General features: G+C 41.4%; 1 protein-coding gene across 1 annotated transcript in view; it reads right to left on the bottom strand.

Annotated features, from left to right (window-relative positions):
* The window catches only part of IQCA1 (IQ motif containing with AAA domain 1), a 128327-nt gene that overhangs the window by 14192 nt on the left and 91841 nt on the right, over nucleotides 1–22294 (bottom strand). The window contains exon 15 of the mRNA XM_063317851.1: nucleotides 21848–22047. Coding sequence (XP_063173921.1) covers nucleotides 21848–22047 — 200 coding nt within the window. The remainder of the gene's footprint in view (nucleotides 1–21847; nucleotides 22048–22294) is intronic.

Below are 22294 nucleotides of genomic sequence, written 5' to 3'. Positions count from 1 at the left end.
GTCTAGTGGTTAAGTTTGGTCTAGTGGTTAAGGTGCTGGGCTAGAAACCAGGAGTCTGTGAGTTCTAGTCCCACCTTAGGCATGAAAGCCGGCTGGGTGACCTTGGGCCAATCACTCACTCTCAGCCCAACTCACCTCACAGGGTTGCTGTTGCGGGGAAAATAGGAGGAAGAAGGAGTAGTAGGTATGTTTGCCACCTTGAGTTATTTATCAAAATAATAAAGGCGGGATAGAAAATAAATAAATAATAATAATAAACAATAATTAAGAATGTTAGAAATAAAAGGAAGGAATATAAAGTTGGTTTATTTGATCAAGGTTAAAATAAGATATGTTGTTATTTCTGATAACGCATAATGGACTTTCTGCCGACACTAGAACTGGAAAGATGATGCTTTATGGATTTGTCTATAGATAAGAGATGGGATATGGGAAGAAGAAATCATTGGTTGTAAACTAAGAGAGGGTAAAGAGTTACAAAAATTGTTTATACTTGTGATGAAGGTTGGAAGTCACTTTTTATATTCCTTTTCTCTCTTCACTATATTCTTACTTTTCTTTCTCTTTTCTCTTTTTTTCTTCTTTGCACCTTTTACTCTCTTTCTTCTTTTAGTTTGTATTAGATTTTACTATTGTAATTAAAATGATTAATAAAAATTATACACACACACACACAGAGTATATGTGTGTGTGTGTGTGTATAGTGTGTGTATGTATGTGTGTGTGTGTGTGTGAAAGTTGGACTGTGTAAAGAAGTTGGTCTTGGTTTAGCAAAATGGACTTAGTAAACACTAAGGAATCCAGCTGACTTAGGACAGCCAAAATTAAACCCAGACAATGGCAATGGTAAAAGTTTTTATATAGTATAGAGAAGGCTGTAATATTTATTCAAGTTTGGTGCCAGATGATGAGACTCCCAAATCAGAAAGAACCTTTCTAATTACTGAGGAAGAACAATGAACTTCCATGAATACATCTAGAGGCAATGACATTGCCAGATCAAAACCTTTAGAAATTCTGGTCGCTGATGGTGCCAGCATTAGAAGAGGAGTTATTTTCTTGGTTAAATTAAAAATAAGTGACCTTAGGGTGGTTAAAATGGTAAACTTTAGCACAGATGATTACACAGTACAGGGAGTCCTTGGTTAACAACTGTAATTGGGACTGGAATTTCCATTGCTTAAGTGGAAAGTAAAGCCTGATGTCACATGACTGCACTGCTTAGTGATGGCAATCCCAACAGTTCCAGTTGCTGTAATTAACCAAATCCCACCCGGTCATTAGGCGAGGACCCACACCTACCCAAACCATTCCCAGCTTAGTCCCTCCCAGCCCTCAGCCTTGGTAAGGTAATGGACTGCCTCTTCCTTAACTCTCCTACACATATCTCCCACCTATCTCTGCCTTTGGCCATCCTGTGCTCCGCTGTCTCTACACTCCTCTGTCCCTGCTGGCCCTGCCACCTCCAGCTGATCTTCCCCGTCTTCTTCCTCCCACTGCTGAGGTGCGCCTGGCCTGGCCCTTTGCAAGGCAGCTGCTGGCCACACCAGGCCTTCTTCCCGAGGCCATGTGCATCCTTGTCCAAACTGTCAGCAGTGGGAGGAAGATGGTGGTCAGCTGGGAGGCAGGACCAGCGAACACAGGATGGCAGGGGCAGCGAAGCGCAGGGTGGCCAAAAGGGCAGATATGGGGGGGATAGGCAGGTGGAGGGAGTTGAAGCTCCCCTGTGGTCGTAAGTGTGGGTGGGCTGCCAAGCCCCTGAATTTTCATCACATGACCACAGGGGCTGTAACTTTGGGGACTGGGCATACCATTCATTCAGCGCTCCTGTAACTTCAAACAGTCGCTGAACGAATGGTTGTTAACTGAGGACTACCTGTATTCTATTCAGGGCATGAGCCTAATACAAAGGAATGGTGTGGCAACAATTTTCAAAAACAGTAACAGGATCTTATCCATTAGAATGAGTGGATATGCAGTACACAGACACAATTCCCCAAGGAATTCTATGCCAAATTGTGACAATTTCCAGATGCAACTTCAAATGTACATGGGACTACCACTGGGGATTGGAAAATGAAAGTAGAAAAATGGAGGAACCTGGAATCACAGGAAGTTTTTATTATTGTGTTTATTACTGAATGGAGACTTTCCATGTCAAGCAAAAGTTAATCAAGAATGCAGCGAAGGAAGGGATATCATAACAAAGAAGAAATTAGAGGGCTTTAGAAGAATTAGAATAATCACAGGAAATTACAACTAAGGTAGGAAGACTCAAGAGTACTGCCAGAAGAGATTTGATAGCGGCAAATGAGATGAAAGGAAGATGGAAAGACTATATTGAACCTTTACAAATCAGATTGCAGAGTAACAGAAATATTTCTAGAAAAAGAATATATTCGGGAATTCTTGCAAATTTTTCAGAAAAAATATTTCATAACCCATGGGAGCTGGCCCAGTGCACCTCTTTTCAAATGGTTAAAGCAGCTATGTCATTTGCAAGGCTCGCATGGCTGTTTCACAGTGACTGCTGCCAGGCTTTGTTCAGACTGATACTGGTACTACTGTAGAAGTTCACAGGCAGAAGATTCAAGGATACAGAGCCCTTGATACAGAGCTTTATTACTGAAAAGCAGTTAGTAGAGAAAACCAACAACTTCCATCTTTAAGATTCAGTACACGTATATAACAGAATGAAGATTATGTCTTTTTCTCCTGCCCATGCAGCATAATAGGCTGAGGACCATTGCTATTTGGGTGAAAAGAGCAGATGATACCTGCAGTTGCTACTGTAATGAACGGGTCTCCAGCCCTTTGCTTCTGACCTTGCCTAATCTAGTTTTCATAGCCATCTCCACATGCATCTCCTACTGCTCCACCTAGACACTAAGTATTTGCTCCATCTATCAACTAAGTGAAATTTTAATTACTTTGGTATCATCAACACAGGTTTAATTCCTGGTAAATAACTGGGCACAAGCCCATCATTCTACCCATCTCCAGAATCAGCCAAAATTCTTCCAAGGATATTGCAGTAATCTTTTATGTCAATCCACTGACAGTATCCATTGTCTTCCCTTTTTTCTATTCTAAGTTTTCACCACTAAAATCCACATTAAGAATCTGTAGGTCCTGTGGAGATTCTTTTCTTTTCTTTTTTAATTGAGAGAAATATCTGTCAAGCTGGTCATGGTTGGACAGGAATTTTACTTAGTTTTTAAAAGCATCTTGCTTAAAAGTTTTAGAGAGCCCGTCTGGTGTAGCGGTTAAGGCATCAGGCTAGAAACTGGGAGACCAGGAGTTCTAGTCACACCTTAGGCATGAAGCCAGCTGGGGCATCCTGGGCCAGTCACTCTCTCTCAGCCCTAAGGAGATGGCAAAGCAAACCATTCCTGAAAAACCTTGCCAAGAAAACTGCAGGGAGTTGTCCAGGCAGTCTCTGAGAATTGGACACAATTAAACAGATAAATAAATAAATAAATACAAATTAAACGTTTTAGAAAGCACCGGGGGGGGGGGGGGCGGCGGCGGCAAGACAACAAATACTGATCACACTTCAGATTTCACTTTCAGTTAATATTCATTGAGAGGTAAAAAAAATCCAAATACCTTTAGTTAAAAATGTGGAATGATTCAAAAAGTATTTAGAAAACTACTGAAGCTGATGGTGAAGTGGCTGAATTACAGATCTAAAAAGTTTAAATCTTGCCTCCAGAATAAACTTACTAAATGACCTAAGACAATTTTGCTCAGCTTGAGCTCTCAATCTGTATGTGTATTACCTTTCCTTGCTGAGCTGTTCTATTCATTGTTAACCTATGCAAATACTAGGTGGTTGTTGTTATCACCATCATTAAAAAATGCACCTCTTATGTGATGTCACAGGTATATTCTAAATCACTTAAAATTAATGTCTATGTCATTAGCTTTAATATTCTGCACCCTTAGGATGTGTTCACACATGATATTTGTGAGGAAAGTTTAGAGATAATCATGATAATTAACCTTCATCATAAATGTGTGTCATGTGTGACTAAGTCCTTAGGGTGCATTGCACATCCCAAATGAAGTACATGTCAAATCCATTCATTTTAGTGGCTTTGAATATATTTTCACTTCATATGCACATTGATTATACTTGTGGATCATAAAAACCTCCTTTTTCATTTTACCTATGAGTGGACTCAAACGATTCCTCTGCTGTGTACAATCTATAATCTGCAGTTTTAGAAAAAGGCAATGTATATTACTAACCTGCAAAACTATGTAAGGTATTTGTATAACTAATATCCGTATCGATTAAAACAAAGGCAGCCAATGTGACAGAATGGTTAACATGCTTAGATTAGCACTGAAACATACTGGGCTAGTCACTCTCCCTTAGTCCAACCTACCTCATGTGGCTGCGGTAGGGAAAAAATAAAGGGAAATCTCAGTGCAAGTCATCTACAGTCCTGCAGAAAACATGGGATTGGATATAAAGCCAACAAACAAATGTCTCATTTGTTTGTGAAATCTTAATAAATCTTATTCTGAAAATATGCCAATTTAAACAAAAGAATATAAGCAACTGAAAGTCATTCGGCAATCAACAGAAGAAGCTGTTGTCATGGTTGTTTTTCTACATGATTCTTATTGCCCACATAGAAGTGACACAATGGATCTTTATGGATATCAACTTTGTCCTGATATATTAAGTGCTTGAAAAATAATCCTACATTATTAGGGACTTCAATAGCACTGTTAGCGAAAGGAGACAGAAAATGAAAAATTTTAACTGTATAGAATAAATTCAGTCATTAATCTTTCAATTATTTAAATACTTCCACCTGGAATCAATTGAAAGTTATGCATATATTCCTTGGGAGACATTCTTTTTCATCCTGCTTTTGTTTTTCTTTGTTAATAAATTAAATGACTTCTGAGGAGTTTTTGAAGTATGCACATTCTTCAAAGAGAATGTGCTGAACAACACTACTGTGAGACAGTTAATTGCAGATGCTAGAATATTAGTCTCATTTTATGTTTTCTTTGGAACAGAAGAATAGCTGTTGTGCTTTGAAATTAAATTAGCAATTGGTATATGAAGAAAATAGGAACAGATCCCAACTTATTTATATTAACTTTCAGAAAATTATTTTATATTAACGTTATGAATGAACAGATTTATCTATATACCAAAGAATATTATTCCGTGCAGCATGTTATCTAAATGTGGGCAGTACACTGCTATTTCATTTTTTTAACCAACAAAGATACCCATAATCCATTGGAATCTAATTGAAATTGCTAGCAGATATGTAGTAGACCATGTATTCCCTATGAATACTTCATTTGAATTAATCATGAATAGGTAGTATTTATGGATAATTAAATGAACTATGCAATTAATTTATAATTGAATTTTTATTAGCAGTGCTATGTTCTTCATTTTTTGAAGTCACCAGCAGATGGCTCCTTAACCTTTCTAATACCACCTTAAGTTATGATAGTTAAGGCATTTCAAAATAGTTGAAAATATTTTCTTCAACTGTTTAGGTTCTATTTTGGGTGAATGTTCATGTTAACCTTTTAACTTTTGTTAGCAATTTTTAAAAATCTGTTTTATTCTGGTTAGAATCTGAGTAATATAATGTCACCCTCTGAAAATAAAATTATAAAATGCTTAATTAATACCGCACACATCAGTTTAGAACTATCAGAGTACTAGTCTTCACCCAAGGAATATGTCACATTTCCCAAAGGTGGTAGTGTTAGCCTATATCCTTCCAGCCAATCTTGAAGCTGACCTTCTTGTCTTCTTTCTCCCACTGCTGAGGCGCACCCAGGCACCCCTAGGTGGGGGTGGTGGAGGGTGGCAAGTGTAGGCAGTAGTGGTGGAGTGCAGGGTGGCCAAAAGGGCAGAGATGGAGGGAAACAGGTGGGTGGGGGGAGTTGAAGCTCAAGCTGTGGTCGCAAATGCAGGCAGCCTGCCAAACGCCCACATTTTGATCACGTGACTGTAGGAACAGCCATAACTTCAAGGATCGATTGTACCTATCATTCAATCAGTGCTGTCGTAACTTTGAACAGTCACTGAACGAATGGTTGTAAAGCGATGACTACCTGTATAATTGGTCCAGAATGCATCTGCTCATTTATTAATAAGCCATGGCTAGTTTAGCAGTAAGGCACTGAAGGGCCACCCAAGACGGGAAGGTCATGACAGAGAGGTCAGACTAAATGCGATCCCTGGGGAAGGTAATGGCAACCCACCCCAGTATTTTTGCCGTGAAAACTAAATGGATCAGTACAACCAGAGATATGTCGGTATACCATCGGAAGGTGAGACCCCCAGGTCGGAAGATGGTCAAAATGCTACTGGGGAGGAACAGAGGATGAGCTCAACTAGCCCCAGACGTGATGACGCAGCTAGCTCAAAGCCGAAAGGACGGCTAGCGGCCGACGGTGCTGGTGGTGAACGGCGAATCCGATGTTCTAAGGATCAACACACCATTGGAACCTGGAATGTAAGATCTATGAGCCAGGGCAAATTGGATGTGGTTATTGGTGAGATGTCAAGATTAAAGATAGACATTCTGGGCGTCAGTGAACTGAAATGGACTGGAATGGGCCACTTCACATCAAATGACCACCAGATCTACTACTGTGGACAAGAGGACCACAGACGAAATGGAGTAGCCTTCATAATTAATAGTCAAGTGGCTAAAGCAGTGCTTGGATACAACCCAAAAAACGACAGAATGATCTCAATTCGAATTCAGGGCAAGCCATCTAACATCACAGTGATCCAAATATACGCCCCAACCACAAATGCTGAAGAAGCTGAAGTAGAGCAGTTCTATGAGGATCTGCAGCACCTACTGGACAACACGCCTAAAAGAGATGTTATTTTCATCACAGGAGACTGGAATGCTAAGGTGGGCAGTCAAATGACACCTCGAATTACAGGTAAGTATGGCCTGGGAGAACAAAATGAAGCAGGACATAGGCTGATAGAATTTTGCCAAGACAATTCACTCTGCATAACAAACACTCTCTTCCAACAACCTAAGAGACGGCTTTATACATGGACTTCACCAGATGGACAACACCGAAATCAGATTGATTACATCCTTTGCAGCCAAAGGTGGCGGACATCTGTACAGTCGGTAAAAACAAGACCTGGAGCTGACTGTAGTTCAGATCACGAACTTCTTCTTGCACAATTTAGGATCAGACTAAAGAGATTAGGGAAGACCCACAGATCAGCTAGATATGAGCTCACTAATATTCCTAAGGAATATGCAGTGGAGGTGAAGAATAGATTTAAGGGACTGGACTTAGTAGATAGGGTCCCGGAAGAACTCTGGACAGAAGTTGGCAGCATTGTTCAGGAGGCGGCGACAAAATACATCCCAAAGAAAGAGAAAACCAAGAAGGCAAAATGGCTGTCTGCTGAGACACTAGAAGTAGCCCAAGAAAGAAGGAAAGCAAAAGGCAACAGTGATAGGGGGAGATATGCCCAATTAAATGCAAAATTCCAGAGGTTAGCCAGAAGAGATAAGGAATTATTTTTAAACAAACAATGCGCGGAAGTGGAAGAAGACAATAGAATAGGAAGGACAAGAGACCTCTTCCAGAAAATTAGAAACATTGGAGGTAAATTCCAGGCAAAAATGGGTATGATCAAAAACAAAGATGGCAAGGACCTAACAGAAGAAGAAGAGATCAAGAAAAGGTGGCAAGAATATACAGAAGACCTGTATAGGAAGGATAACAATATCGGGGATAGCTTTGACAGTGTGGTCAGTGAGCTAGAGCCAGACATCCTGAAGAGTGAGGTTGAATGGGCCTTAAGAAGCATTGCTAATAACAAGGCAACAGGAGACGACGGCATCCCAGCTGAACTGTTCAAAATCTTGCAAGATGATGCTGTCAAGGTAATGCATGCTATATGCCAGCAAATTTGGAAAACACAAGAATGGCCATCAGATTGGAAAAAATCAACTTATATCCCCATACCAAAAAAGGGAAACACTAAAGAATGTTCAAACTATCGAACAGTGGCACTCATTTCACATGCCAGTAAGGTAATGCTCAAGATCCTGCAAGGTAGACTTCAGCAGTTCATGGAGCGAGAATTGCCAGATGTACAAGCTGGGTTTAGAAAAGGCAGAGGAACTAGAGACCAAATTGCCAATATCCGCTGGATAATGGAAAAAGCCAGGGAGTTTCAGAAAAACGTCTATTTCTGTTTTATTGACTATTCTAAAGCCTTTGACTGTGTGGACCATAACAAATTGTGGCAAGCTCTTAGTGGTATGGGGATACCAAGTCATCTTGTCTGCCTCCTGAAGAATCTGTATAACGACCAAGTAGCAAGAGTAAGAACAGACCACGGAACAACAGACTGGTTTAAGATTGGGAAAGGAGTACGGCAGGGCTGTATCCTCTCACCCTACCTATTCAACTTGTATGCAGAACACATCATGCGACAAGCTGGCCTTGAGGAATCCAAGGCTGGAGTTAAAATCTCTGGAAGAAACATTAACAATCTCAGATATGCAGATGATACCACTTTGATGGCTGAAAGCGAAGAGGAACTGAGGAGCCTTATGATGAAGGTGAAAGAAGAAAGTGCAAAAGCTGGTTTGCAGCTAAACCTCAAAAAAACCAAGATTATGGCAACCAGCTTGATTGATAACTGGCAAATAGAGGGAGAAAATGTAGAAGCAGTGAAAGACTTTGTATTCCTAGGTGCGAAGATTACTGCAGATGCTGACTGCAGTCAGGAAATCAGAAGACGCTTAATCCTTGGAAGAAGAGCAATGACAAATCTCGATAAAATAGTTAAGAGCAGAGACATCACACTGACAACAAAGGTCCGCATAGTTAAAGCAATGGTGTTCCCCGTAGTAACATATGGCTGCGAGAGCTGGACCATAAGGAAGGCTGAGCGAAGGAAGATCGATGCTTTTGAACTGTGGTGTTGGAGGAAAATCCTGAGAGTGCCTTGGACTGCCAGAAGATCAAACCAGTCCATCCTCCAGGAAATCAAGCCAGACTGCTCACTTGAGGGAATGATATTAAAGGCCAAACTGAAATACTTTGGCCACATAATGAGAAGACAGGACACCCTGGAGAAGATGCTGATGCTAGGGAGAGTGGAGGGCAAAAGGAAGAGGGGCCGACCAAGGGCAAGGTGGATGGATGATATTCTAGAGGTGACGGACTCGTCCCTGGGGGAGCTGGGGGTGTTGACGACCGACAGGAAGCTCTGGCGTGGGCTGGTCCATGAAGTCACGAAGAGTCGGAAGCGACTAAACGAATAAACAACAATAAATTGATACAAGGTCGCATTTAGTGTAAGTCAAAATTCAGTTAATGTGAGGCTAGCATGCACGCAGTTGAGGCTAGTGCACGCACAGTTGCCATTGGGGTTTTAGACACTAACTGTATGTGCAAAATGGAGAAAAGGAAGGTTCAGTTCAAGGAAACCTCGAAAAGAGGCTAATTTTGAAGAAGTACAGCAGAATACAGGTGAAGGCAGGTACATTTTGGTTATTTATTTATTCATTTATCATATTTTTATCACCACTCATCTCCCCCACATGGGGGAACCTGGGCGGTTCACAGTAAAAACAATTTAAAATTCAATAAAATTATATATAATAGCAATACTCAATAAATATAAAATACAATAAAATCCAAGTAAGGGCAGATCAAATTCAGCCCATAAAGGGATAAGGCTGGTCCCTGCAGGACTAGGGAACTTAACCAGCCCCAGGAATGGCTCTTCCTCTCCCCACTCCAAGCATGGTGACAAAACCAGGTTTTCAGCTGTTTTCTGAAGTCCAGAAGAGAGGGGGCTAACCACATTTCCGGGGGAAGGATGTTCCAAAGGGTGGGAGCTGCTGCAGAGAAGGCCGGCCTCCTGGACCCTGCCAGATGGAATTCTCTTGCAGACGGGGTCCGTAGCATGCCCTCTCTGCAGGTTGATGTGATGGGGATGAGACGGTCCCTCAGGTAACCTGGCCCCATGCCATGTAGGGCTTTAAAGGTGATAACCAACACCTTGAATTGGACCCAGAAGCAAACTGGCACCCAATGCAGCTCGCGGAGCAGCAGAGTTATATGTGCTGATCTTGAAGCACCTAAAATCATCCGCGCACCAGCTGTAGCTTCCGGATACTCTTCAAGGGTAGCCCCATGTAGAGCACATTACAGTGGTCTATATGGGAGATGACCAGGATGTGAGAGACTGTTCGAAGGGCCTCTCGCTCCAGGAAGGGATGTAACTGGCACACAACACGAAGTTGCGCAAAGGCCCTTCTGGCCACGACTGCCACCTGCTCTTCGAGATATGGGTTTATCCTCCAGCTTATCCTTTGTTCACTTGACTTATTTTAAATATTTTTGAATTCTATCTATCTAGTAGATAGATATGAATAATATTTAGGTTTCCTTGCTCTTATTTTGCTTTATATAACTACTCTGTGACTTGTTAAAAATAAACTGAAGTTGTAAGCATATTCTTTTAACATTTTACCATTATATTTCATTAATAAACGTATAAAAAATTATGTTTAAAAATCTTCATTGCCTATTTCTGTCAAGCTGGAAACAATTACCCTATTTTCCATAAAAAATTATCACTTTGAATAGTGTGAATTCCAATAATGGGACCATTTCATGGGATTCATTAACAGCGCTAACGGAGACCTACCTATATTGCACTGGTTGCCAGTAGGTTTCCAGGTACAATGCAAAGGAATAGTCATTACCTATAAAGCATTTTATGGCTTGGGCCTCACAACCTTTGGGTCTATCTTCTCCATGTAGAATCATTATGCTCTGTATGTTCTGCCTGGGAAGGGATGGTGCTGAATCCCACTCCCTGAGGGCTGGCAGTAACAAGGTTTTTGGGAATTCTCTCCAATGCCCCAGTCTTATGGAATTTTCTTCTGTTAGAGATCAATATGCCCCACTCCCTAATATCATTTTGGAAAGAATGAATATTGCTCTCTTGCAAGTGTATGTGGGATGGTAAATGACACCCACCGAACCAAATTACATAAAATTTGGCCAAAAGCTTGGATTTTAAAACATTTTTTAAAATACTGAAGTAAATTCTCATGGGAAACAACAGGAACTCATTTCTGTTTCAACTACTTGAAATTTAATGAAAGTTGGCTATCAAAAAAGCATTCCCCCACCCCTCAAAAAAGAAGAGAGTTATTTTCAGTTTTTTAAAATAATCTCTCTGGATCACCTAGCCAAAAAAGAGAGCAGCTAAACTCTTCAACATTTGGAGTTAAAGTTATTATATCTCCCCTATAAATTTAAGGTTCAGATTAAGTCTTGAATTTTTTGAAATCATCTCCTTGGCCAATTTTCTGCAGGCACTTTCTTGTGCTTTGTGTCTTGTCATTACCTGATGTTTTTGCTTCTACCCAGGAATCTATGCTGGCTACAACAGAAAAGAAGTTAGGAAAATGATGCGAGGCTTTACAACCCCTTAAAAATAGTTCTGCCGCAAGTCAAAAGACTTGGAGATAAGGGGGACTTTCTGTAGAATGGAGCCATTGGCAGCATTCTGAGCTGCTGCCAAACTGCCTCCCCACTAGGGAAGCACTGGAGGATGCTGCATTTTTTTTCCTCTGCAGACCATTTTTAAACTCAATCTTTTTTTTGCCAGCCTTTTCCCCCACACCAAATATGGTTCCATTCTGTTCTGATTTCAGAGTGTTATCCTGTTGACAGACTGACCAATACAGTCCTGGGGCCCTTTACAGCACTTTTTCAAACATTCCTTTGGGTTGGAAAAAAATAAAGAGAGGAGATGGTGGTACTTCATAATTACGTGTATAACATTAACATTAACAAGACATGAGAGAATACACAGAGTACACACATGCACAAACATTCAACAAGCCAAGCATGCCAACACTGTACTAATAGTCTACATTTATACAACCTCAGCAGCATCAGCAACTCTTGCATAAAAAGCTAACCAGTATGCAGACACACAGAAACAGAGCCTGCAAAATGAGGAATAGCAAAACACTCATAGGATCCACCCACCCACCCGCATGAAACCTAACTTCCCCATAGTAAAGATTACACACAAAAAAGCTGCAACTTGGCAGGGTAGCAAGTATGCAGTTTTAAGCAGCCTTCTTTTGTCTGGCCATATGCTTGATTACTTCTTTCCTCAACACTCCACTCCCACGTCACACCATTTAGTCTGCACAATAGCAGCTGGGACGTGACTGGCCCCTGCTGCTGTACCGATCGGCTGGAAAAAGATGGAAGCAAGAAGCCTAAATACAAATCACAAAACAACACATGCCAACACAGGAGGCACACTCAAAACGATGCCTCTTGAAACAGTCAGGCTTTGTTTCACTCTCAGAAAAACCTCTCAGAACATGTATTCTGTTTCACACTTGGAAGACTTTACAAGAGCAGTTGTACAGTAGACTCAGTTACCCACAGATTCCCTTTCATTGGGTGTGTTCAAACAGAGGCTAGGGAGCCATCTGTCAGGGATGCTTGTAGAGGAGATGCCTGCACAGAGCAGGAAGTTAGCCTCAGCGGTGAAAGGCTGCTACCAACTCTAGGATTCTGGGTCCGCTTCAAATTATGGGCATTTGGAACAGCACCGACACATTTCGGTCCTTTTTTTCCAATAGGAAGGGAGCCAGTGAAAGTTCAACAACTTAATTGGGTGAATTAAGTATGAGCTAAAAGATCTTAAAGTACCTAATGATTGCTACTTTAAAGTACTACACACTTTTAGAGAACTAGATGTTATAGCAATTTTAATTATTTTTTCTGGATTATAAAAATAATTGTGTTTAACATATGTTTTCTCCATTTATTTTTGAATTTGGTAAGCTTCCAAACAAGCAAAAAAAAAATTAAGCCATGTTACATCTGAAGCATTTCAATGTTTACTTGTTCACTAAAACTCAAGGAATAAATATCAGCCAATAGTTGATTTATGAATAGAAAGCTAGCCAGTCTCTGATATTGTAGAGATCAATTTAACAGAATTTCTTTATCTGTAAGAGCAGTTAGAAACTAGATTATCATCAGTTGCTTCACCAGCATCATGATTTGTAAGAAAAATGCTTGAAAATTGTCATAGTTTAGCAAGTGCTTGTTAAATCATGTAATGTAATGAGAAATAAGTATATTTGTATGTATAACAACTTCAGCAAAGGATCGTTACCTTGTCATGGTGCTGGAGCTTGAGCACCTCAATGATGCCATGAGCTAAACCGTGAAGGGCCACCCAAGACGGGAAGGTCATGACAGAGAGGTCAGACTAAATGCGATCCCTGGGGAAGGTAATGGCAACCCACCCCAGTATTCTTGCCGTGAAAACTAAATGGATCAGTACAACCAGAGATATGTCGGTATACCATCGGAAGATGAGACCCCCAGGTCGGAAGATGGTCAAAATGCTACTGGGGAGGAACAGAGGATGAGCTCAACTAGCCCCAGACGTGATGACGCAGCTAGCTCAAAGCCGAAAGGACGGCTAGCAGCCGACGGTGCTGGTGGTGAACGGCGAATCCGATGTTCTAAGGATCAACACACCATTGGAACCTGGAATGTAAGATCTATGAGCCAGGGCAAATTGGATGTGGTTATTGGTGAGATGTCAAGATTAAAGATAGACATTCTGGGCGTCAGTGAACTGAAATGGACTGGAATGGGCCACTTCACATCAAATGACCACCAGATCTACTACTGTGGACAAGAGGACCACAGAAGAAATGGAGTAGCCTTCATAATTAATAGTAAAGTGGCTAAAGCAGTGCTTGGATACAACCCAAAAAACGACAGAATGATCTCAATTCGAATTCAGGGCAAGCCATCTAACATCACAGTGATCCAAATATACGCCCCAACCACAAATGCTGAAGAAGCTGAAGTAGAGCAGTTTTATGAGGATCTGCAGCACCTACTGGACAACACGCCTAAAAGAGATGTTATTTTCATCACAGGAGACTGGAATGCTAAGGTGGGCAGTCAAATGACACCTCGAATTACAGGTAAGTATGGCCTGGGAGAACAAAATGAAGCAGGACATAGGCTGATAGAATTTTGCCAAGACAATTCACTCTGCATAACAAACACTCTCTTCCAACAACCTAAGAGACGGCTTTATACATGGACTTCACCAGATGGACAACACCGAAATCAGATTGATTACATCCTTTGCAGCCAAAGGTGGCGGACATCTGTACAGTCGGTAAAAACAAGGCCTGGAGCTGACTGTAGTTCCGATCACGAACTTCTTCTTGCACAATTTAGGATCAGACTAAAGAGATTAGGGAAGACCCACAGATCAGCTAGATATGAGCTCACTAATATTCCTAAGGAATATGCAGTGGAGGTGAAGAATAGATTTAAGGGACTGGACTTAGTAGATAGGGTCCCGGAAGAACTCTGGACAGAAGTTGGCAGCATTGTTCAGGAGGCGGCAACAAAATACATCCCAAAGAAAGAGAAAACCAAGAAGGCAAAATGGCTGTCTGTTGAGACACTAGAAGTAGCCCAAGAAAGAAGGAAAGCAAAAGGCAACAGTGATAGGGGGAGATATGCCCAATTAAATGCAAAATTCCAGAGGTTAGCCAGAAGAGATAAGGAATTATTTTTAAACAAGCAATGCGCGGAAGTGGAAGAAGACAATAGAATAGGAAGGACAAGAGACCTCTTCCAGAAAATTAGGAACATTGGAGGTAAATTCCAGGCCAAAATGGGTATGATCAAAAACAAAGATGGCAAGGACCTAACAGAAGCAGAAGAGATCAAGAAAAGGTGGCAAGAATATACAGAAGACCTGTATAGGAAGGATAACAATATCGGGGATAGCTTTGACGATGTGGTCAGTGAGCTAGAGCCAGACATCCTGAAGAGTGAGGTTGAGTGGGCCTTAAGAAGCATTGCTAATAACAAGGCAGCAGGAGATGACGGCATCCCAGCTGAACTGTTCAAAATCTTGCAAGATGATGCTGTCAAGGTAATGCATGCTATATGCCAGCAAATTTGGAAAACACAAGAATGGTCATCAGATTGGAAAAAATCAACTTATATCCCCATACCAAAAAAGGGGAACACTAAAGAATGTTCAAACTATCGAACAGTGGCACTCATTTCACATGCCAGTAAGGTAATGCTCAAGATCCTGCAAGGTAGACTTCAGCAGTTCATGGAGCGAGAATTGCCAGACGTACAAGCTGGGTTTAGGAAAGGCAGAGGAACTAGAGACCAAATTGCCAATATCCGCTGGATAATGGAAAAAGCCAGGGAGTTTCGGAAAAACATCTATTTCTGTTTTATTGACTATTCTAAAGCCTTTGACTGTGTGGACCATAACAAATTGTGGCAAGTTCTTAGTGGTATGGGGATACCAAGTCATCTTGTATGCCTCCTGAAGAATCTGTATAACGACCAAGTAGCAACAGTAAGAAAAGACCACGGAACAACGGACTGGTTTAAGATTGGGAAAGGAGTACGGCAGGGCTGTATATTCTCACCCTACCTATTCAACTTGTATGCAGAACACATCATGCGACAAGCTGGGCTTGAGGAATCCAAGGCTGGAGTTAAAATCTCTGGAAGAAACATTAACAATCTCAGATATGCAGATGATACCACTTTGATGGCTGAAAGTGAAGAGGAACTGAGGAGCCTTATGATGAAGGTGAAAGAAGAAAGTGCAAAAGCTGGTTTGCAGCTAAACCTCAAAAAAACCAAGATTATGGCAACCAGCTTGATTGATTGGCAAATAGAGGGAGAAAATGTAGAAGCAGTGAAAGACTTTGTATTCCTAGGTGCAAAGATTACTGCAGATGCTGACTGCAGTCAGGAAATCAGAAGACGCTTAATCCTTGGGAGAAGAGCAATGACAAATCTCGATAAAATAGTTAAGAGCAGAGACATCACACTGACAACAAAGGCCCGCATAGTTAAAGCAATGGTGTTCCCTGTAGTAACATATGGCTGCGAGAGCTGGACCATAAGGAAGGCTGAGCGAAGGAAGATCGATGCTTTTGAACTGTGGTGTTGGAGGAAAATTCTGAGAGTGCCTTGGACTGCAAGAAGATCAAACCAGTCCATCCTCCAGGAAATAAAGCCAGACTGCTCACTTGAGGGAATGATATTAAAGGCAAAACTGAAATACTTTGGCCACATAATGAGAAGACAGGACACCCTGGAGAAGATGCTGATGCTAGGGAGAGTGGAGGGCAAAAGGAAGAGGGGCCGACCAAGGGCAAGGTGGATGGATGATATTCTAGAGGTGACGGACTCGTCCCTGGGGGAGCTGGGGGTGTTGACGACCGACAGGAAGCTCTGGCGTGGGCTGGTCCATGAAGTCACGAAGAGTCGGAAGCGACTAAACGAATAAACAACAACAACATGTATAACAAGTCCGAAATCTGCATTTAATAGATTAAAGAACCTTGAAAGAGGCATATCTTTTCTGTATGGGAATATTTCCTATGTTGACAGCATAAAAAGCCAGTTTGATCTAGTGGTTAAGGCACCAGGCTAGAAACCACGAGGCTGTTAAGTTCTAGTCCCACCTTAGGCATGAAAGCCGGCTGGGTGACCTTGGGCCAGTCGCTCTCTCTCAGCCCAGCTCACCTCACAGGGTGGTTGTTGTGGGGAAAATAGGAGGAGGAAGGAGTATGAGGTATGTTCCCCGCCTGGAGTTATTTGTAAAAATAATAAAGGTGGGATAAATAAATAAACAAACAAACAAACAAATAAAAAAAGCATTTTAGCTTTCAAAGGCTGCTGCTGAATAGAATAATCAATGAAATATGCTCTATGTTAGGTATCATGCCTAGTTCTCACTAACATGGTAAAACTTTAGTCTGAACTGTACTGTTTGAGATGATAGGGGCAACTGACAGACCTTCTACACAAACCCACCCTCTCACATGCTCTTTATCTCTTATCCTTCATTTGGGACTCTGGGAATGTCTGGATAATCAAATGTTGATTTATTTAATTAACCAGCATATTCAGAAGCTTTGTATTTCTGCAAGCAAGCACCCCACTGCAGCTGCTTGGCTTCTCTTTTCCCACATGTACTAGAATGCCATGGTTAAAATCTATGGCAACTTTCTGCCACCATTACCGCTCTGCAACAGGAAGATTATCAACCAGTGTAAAGAAGGATGAAAACATTAGCAGAGTTGTTGATTACAATTTGCGTAATAGTTTTGTTGCTTCAGCTTTAAAAACCTGAAAGCTAAATTGGCAATTAATGTAATAATTTCATCTAGTACCTTTAAACGATTCATTAAGAAGTCACCAAGTAACTTATGTCACCTAAGTAGTAGCATAAATGTTACATCACCAAGCAGTAGCATCCACCCCCATATTTCCTGATAAATATTAATTTAGGCACTGGCCAATTTTGAAGGATTGGTGGGCAAGAGCAAAAACTTTAAAATTACATCTATCCCTGGCTGGGGAAATACTGTGTCAGCTTGTAAGGGGATGAGCACTTAAAAAAAGAGATAAATTCTTCCTGTCTATGGTTTCCCACTGGAAATGTGGTCCCCTTTGAGGACTTTTTAAAGTAAAACATGAAAATCCATGTTTATTTATACAATGTTACTGTAACAACATGAAAGATGACAGAAGTGATACAGGTAGTCCTCATTTAGTGACCGTTCACAGTTACGATGGCGATGAAAAAGTAACTTTGTCACTAGTCCTCCCATTTACGACCTTCACAGGTCTGTAAAGCAAAGGAAAGTTGACGTAAGATTTTAAGCACAGTCACAGTTTCACTTAGCAGCTGCTTCACTTAACAACCAAGTTGTCGGTCCCAACTATGGTTGCTAAATGAGGACTATAGCTAATTCTAACTCTTGTTTCCAAGTCATCTGATGCGGGAGTTTTCTTTAAGTCCTACAAGATTCTAACCAGCAAGACAAAAGCAAGGAAGTATTTCCCGCTTCACATTTTTAATCTTTCCAGCCATCCCCCTCCCCATTTTTTCCTATATAACTTCCTTCCACTGAAACCAAACTAGAAGCAATTAACTGAGCCTAGCTCCTAATCTGGCATAGACTACTAACTGGTTTGGAGGCGTGCTGGGCAGCTAGGATCTTTCTTCCACTTCATTTTTTTTTTGTTAGGAATGCAAAAGCAACTAACTTCTCAGGCTACTAAGGGAGCCAAACGAAGGTTTCTGAGGTCAAAACGTTTCCACCACCTGGAAAACCAAGAAGCTCTATTGCCCCAAGGACCATAGGATTGAAACCTAGAAGGATAAATCAGGTAAAAGTCCAAAATCTAAACACATGTGTAAAAAGATTTTGGGAAGACAGGGAACACTGAGCGCTGCAATCTATTTTAACAATCTAGATTTTCATTGTTATTATAATTATTATTCATTATTATAACTAATTAGATGTGTTGTTGTTAGTTGCCGTCGAGTTGTTTGTGACTCATTATTAAAAATTATTAAAATTATTAAAAACTATTGTTTGTTGTTTATTCGTTTAGTCGCTTCCGACTCTTCGTGACTTCATGGACCAGCCCACGCCAGAGCTTCCTGTCGGTCGTCAACACCCCCAGCTCCCTCAGGGACGAGTCCGTCACCTCTAGAATATCATCCATCCACCTTGCCCTTGGTCGGCCCCTCTTCCTTTTGCCTTCCACTCTCCCTAGCATCAGCATCTTCTCCAGGGTGTCCTGTCTTCTCATTATGTGGCCAAAGTATTTCAGTTTGGCCTTTAATATCATTCCCTCAAGTGAGCAGTCTGGCTTGATTTCCTGGAGGATGGACTGGTTTGATCTTCTTGCAGTCCAAGGCACTCTCAGAATTTTCCTCCAACACCACAGTTCAAAAGCATCGATCTTCCTTCGCTCAGCCTTCCTTATGGTCCAGCTCTCGCAGCCATATGTTACTATGGGGAACACCATTGCTTTAACTATGCGGACCTTTGTTGTCAGTGTGATGTCTCTGCTCTTAACTATTTTATCGAGATTTGTCATTGCTCTTCTTCCAAGGATTAAGCGTCTTCTGATTTCCTGACTGCAGTCAGCATCTGCAGTAATCTTCGCACCTAGGAATACAAAGTCTTTCACTGCTTCTACATTTTCTCCCTCTATTTGCCAGTTATCAATCAAGCTGGTTGCCATAATCTTGGTTTTTTTGAGGTTTAGCTGCAAACCAGCTTTTGCACTTTCTTCTTTCACCTTCATCATAAGGCTCCTCAGTTCCTCTTCACTTTCAGCCATCAAAGTGGTATCATCTGCATATCTGAGATTGTTAATGTTTCTTCCAGAGATTTTAACTCCAGCCTTGGATTCCTCAAGCCCAGCTTGTCGCATGATGTGTTCTGCATACAAGTTGAATAGGTAGGGTGAGAGGATACAGCCCTGCCGTACTCCTTTCCCAATCTTAAACCAGTCTGTTGTTCCGTGGTCTGTTCTTACTGTCGCTACTTGGTCGTTATACAGATTCTTCAGGAGGCATACAAGATGACTTGGTATCCCCATACCACTAAGAACTTGCCACAATTTGTTATGGTCCACACAGTCAAAGGCTTTAGAATAGTCAATAAAACAGAAATAGATGTTTTTCTGAAACTCCCTGGCTTTTTCCATTATCCAGCGGATATTGGCAATTTGGTCTCTAGTTCCTCTGCCTTTTCTAAACCCAGCTTGTACATCTGGCAATTCTCGCTCCATGAACTGCTGAAGTCTACCTTGCAGGATCTTGAGCATTACCTTACTGGCATGTGAAATGAGTGCCACTGTTCGATAGTTTGAACATTCTTTAGTGTTTCCCTTTTTTGGTATGGGGATATAAGTTGATTTTTTCCAGTCTGATGGCCATTCTTGTGTTTTCCAAATTTGCTGGCATATAGCATGCATTACCTTGACAGCATCATCTTGCAAGATTTTGAACAGTTCAGCTGGGATGCCGTCGTCTCCTGTTGCCTTGTTATTAGCAATGCTTCTTAAGGCCCACTCAACCTCACTCTTCAGGATGTCTGGCTCTAGCTCACTGACCACACCGTCAAAGCTATCCCCGATATTGTTATCCTTCCTATACAGGTCTTCTGTATATTCTTGCCACCTTTTCTTGATCTCTTCTTCTTCTGTTAGGTCCTTGCCATCTTTGTTTTTGATCATACCCATTTTTGCCTGGAATTTACCTCCAATGTTTCTAATTTTCTGGAAGAGGTCTCTTGTCCTTCCTATTCTATTGTCTTCTTCCACTTCCGCGCATTGCTTGTTTAAAAATAATTCCTGATCTCTTCTGGCTAACCTCTGGAATTTTGCATTTAATTGGGCATATCTCCCCCTATCACTGTTGCCTTTTGCTTTCCTTCTTTCTTGGGCTACTTCTAGTGTCTCAGCAGACAGCCATTTTGCCTTCTTGGTTTTCTCTTTCTTTGGGATGTATTTTGTTGCTGCCTCCTGAACAATGCTGCCAACTTCTGTCCAGAGTTCTTCCGGGACCCTATCTACTAAGTCCAGTCCCTTAAATCTATTCTTCACCTCCACTGCATATTCCTTAGGAATATTAGTGAGCTCATATCTAGCTGATCTGTGGGTCTTCCCTAATCTCTTTAGTCTGATCCTAAATTGTGCAATAAGAAGTTCGTGATCTGAACTACAGTCAGCTCCAGGCCTTGTTTTTACCGACTGTACAGATGTCCGCCACCTTTGGCTGCAAAGGATGTAATCAATCTGATTTCGGTGTTGTCCATCTGGTGAAGTCCATGTATAAAGCCGTCTCTTAGGTTGTTGGAAGAGAGTGTTTGTTATGCAGAGTGAATTGTCTTGGCAAAATTCTATCAGCCTATGTCCTGCTTCATTTTGTTCTCCCAGGCCATACTTACCTGTAATTCGAGGTGTCATTTGACTGCCCACCTTAGCATTCCAGTCTCCTGTGATGAAAATAACATCTCTTTTAGGCGTGTTGTCCAGTAGGTGCTGCAGATCCTCATAGAACTGCTCTACTTCAGCTTCTTCAGCATTTGTGGTTGGGGCGTATATTTGGATCACTGTGATGTTAGATGGCTTGCCCTGAATTCGAATTGAGATCATTCTGTCGTTTTTTGGGTTGTATCCAAGCACTGCTTTAGCCACTTTACTATTAATTATGAAGGCTACTCCATTTCGTCTGTGGTCCTCTTGTCCACAGTAGTAGATCTGGTGGTCATTTGATGTGAAGTGGCCCATTCCAGTCCATTTCAGTTCACTGACGCCCAGAATGTCTATCTTTAATCTTGACATCTCACCAATAACCACATCCAATTTGCCCTGGCTCATAGATCTTACATTCCAGGTTCCAATGGTGTGTTGATCCTTAGAACATCGGATTCGCCGTTCACCACCAGCACCGTCGGCTGCTAGCCGTCCTTTCGGCTTTGAGCTAGCTGCGTCATCACGTCTGGGGCTAATTGAGCTCATCCTCTGTTCCTCCCCAGTAGCATTTTGACCATCTTCCGACCTGGGGGTCTCACCTTCCGATGGTATACCGACATATCTCTGGTTGTACTGATCCATTTAGTTTTCACGGCAAGAATACTGGGGTGGGTTGCCATTACCTTCCCCAGGGATCGCATTTAGTCTGACCTCTCTGTCATGACCTTCCCGTCTTGGGTGGCCCTTCACGGTTTAGCTCATGGCATCATTGAGGTGCTCAAGCTCCAGCACCACGATAAGGTAACGATCCTTTGCTGAAGTAAAAACTATTAAAATATTATAAATATTAAAAATTAGATGTAGTACATAATATATTATCTATTGTCTCATAAAATCTTGAACATAAAATATATTTTAAGTGAATATGAATGGACCCTACCTTAAAAACCATATGAAGCATCATTTGAAGACCAGTCTTGCCAGGATATTTACCAGCAATATTTGCAGCAGATAAATTGAACAGGTTGGCTCCTGTTTCGGTGCAGAGCGCGTGGATAAGCATTTTTTTACCTACTCCTACAGGGCCAGCCAAGAGCAAGGCTTTCACCAGAGGAGCTTTCTCATGGACAGACTGAGAACCTATAGAATAAAATTAGGACAATGGTACAATTAAGTTGCTAGAAATATATGCTTAAAGAAAGCTTCTTCCTATTAGTCCAAACTGTAATGTCCAAGTGTTGGGCTTGGGAGAAACCAACTAATAGGACTGAGAAAGCCTTGGCAACAGAATGGATCAAAAGAGAACTTTCATTTCCAGGCTGGAGCTGAAGCAAGTTTTTTTTTAAAGTATATTTTCTAAACAAGCAAGCAAACTAAGATTCAACCT

The sequence above is a fragment of the Candoia aspera genome, chromosome 1, assembly GCF_035149785.1.
Source record: "Candoia aspera isolate rCanAsp1 chromosome 1, rCanAsp1.hap2, whole genome shotgun sequence".
NCBI classification, from domain to species: Eukaryota; Metazoa; Chordata; class Lepidosauria; order Squamata; family Boidae; genus Candoia; species Candoia aspera.
The sequence above is the reverse complement of the archived record's forward strand: the minus strand, read 5'-3'. Positions and strand labels throughout refer to the sequence as shown.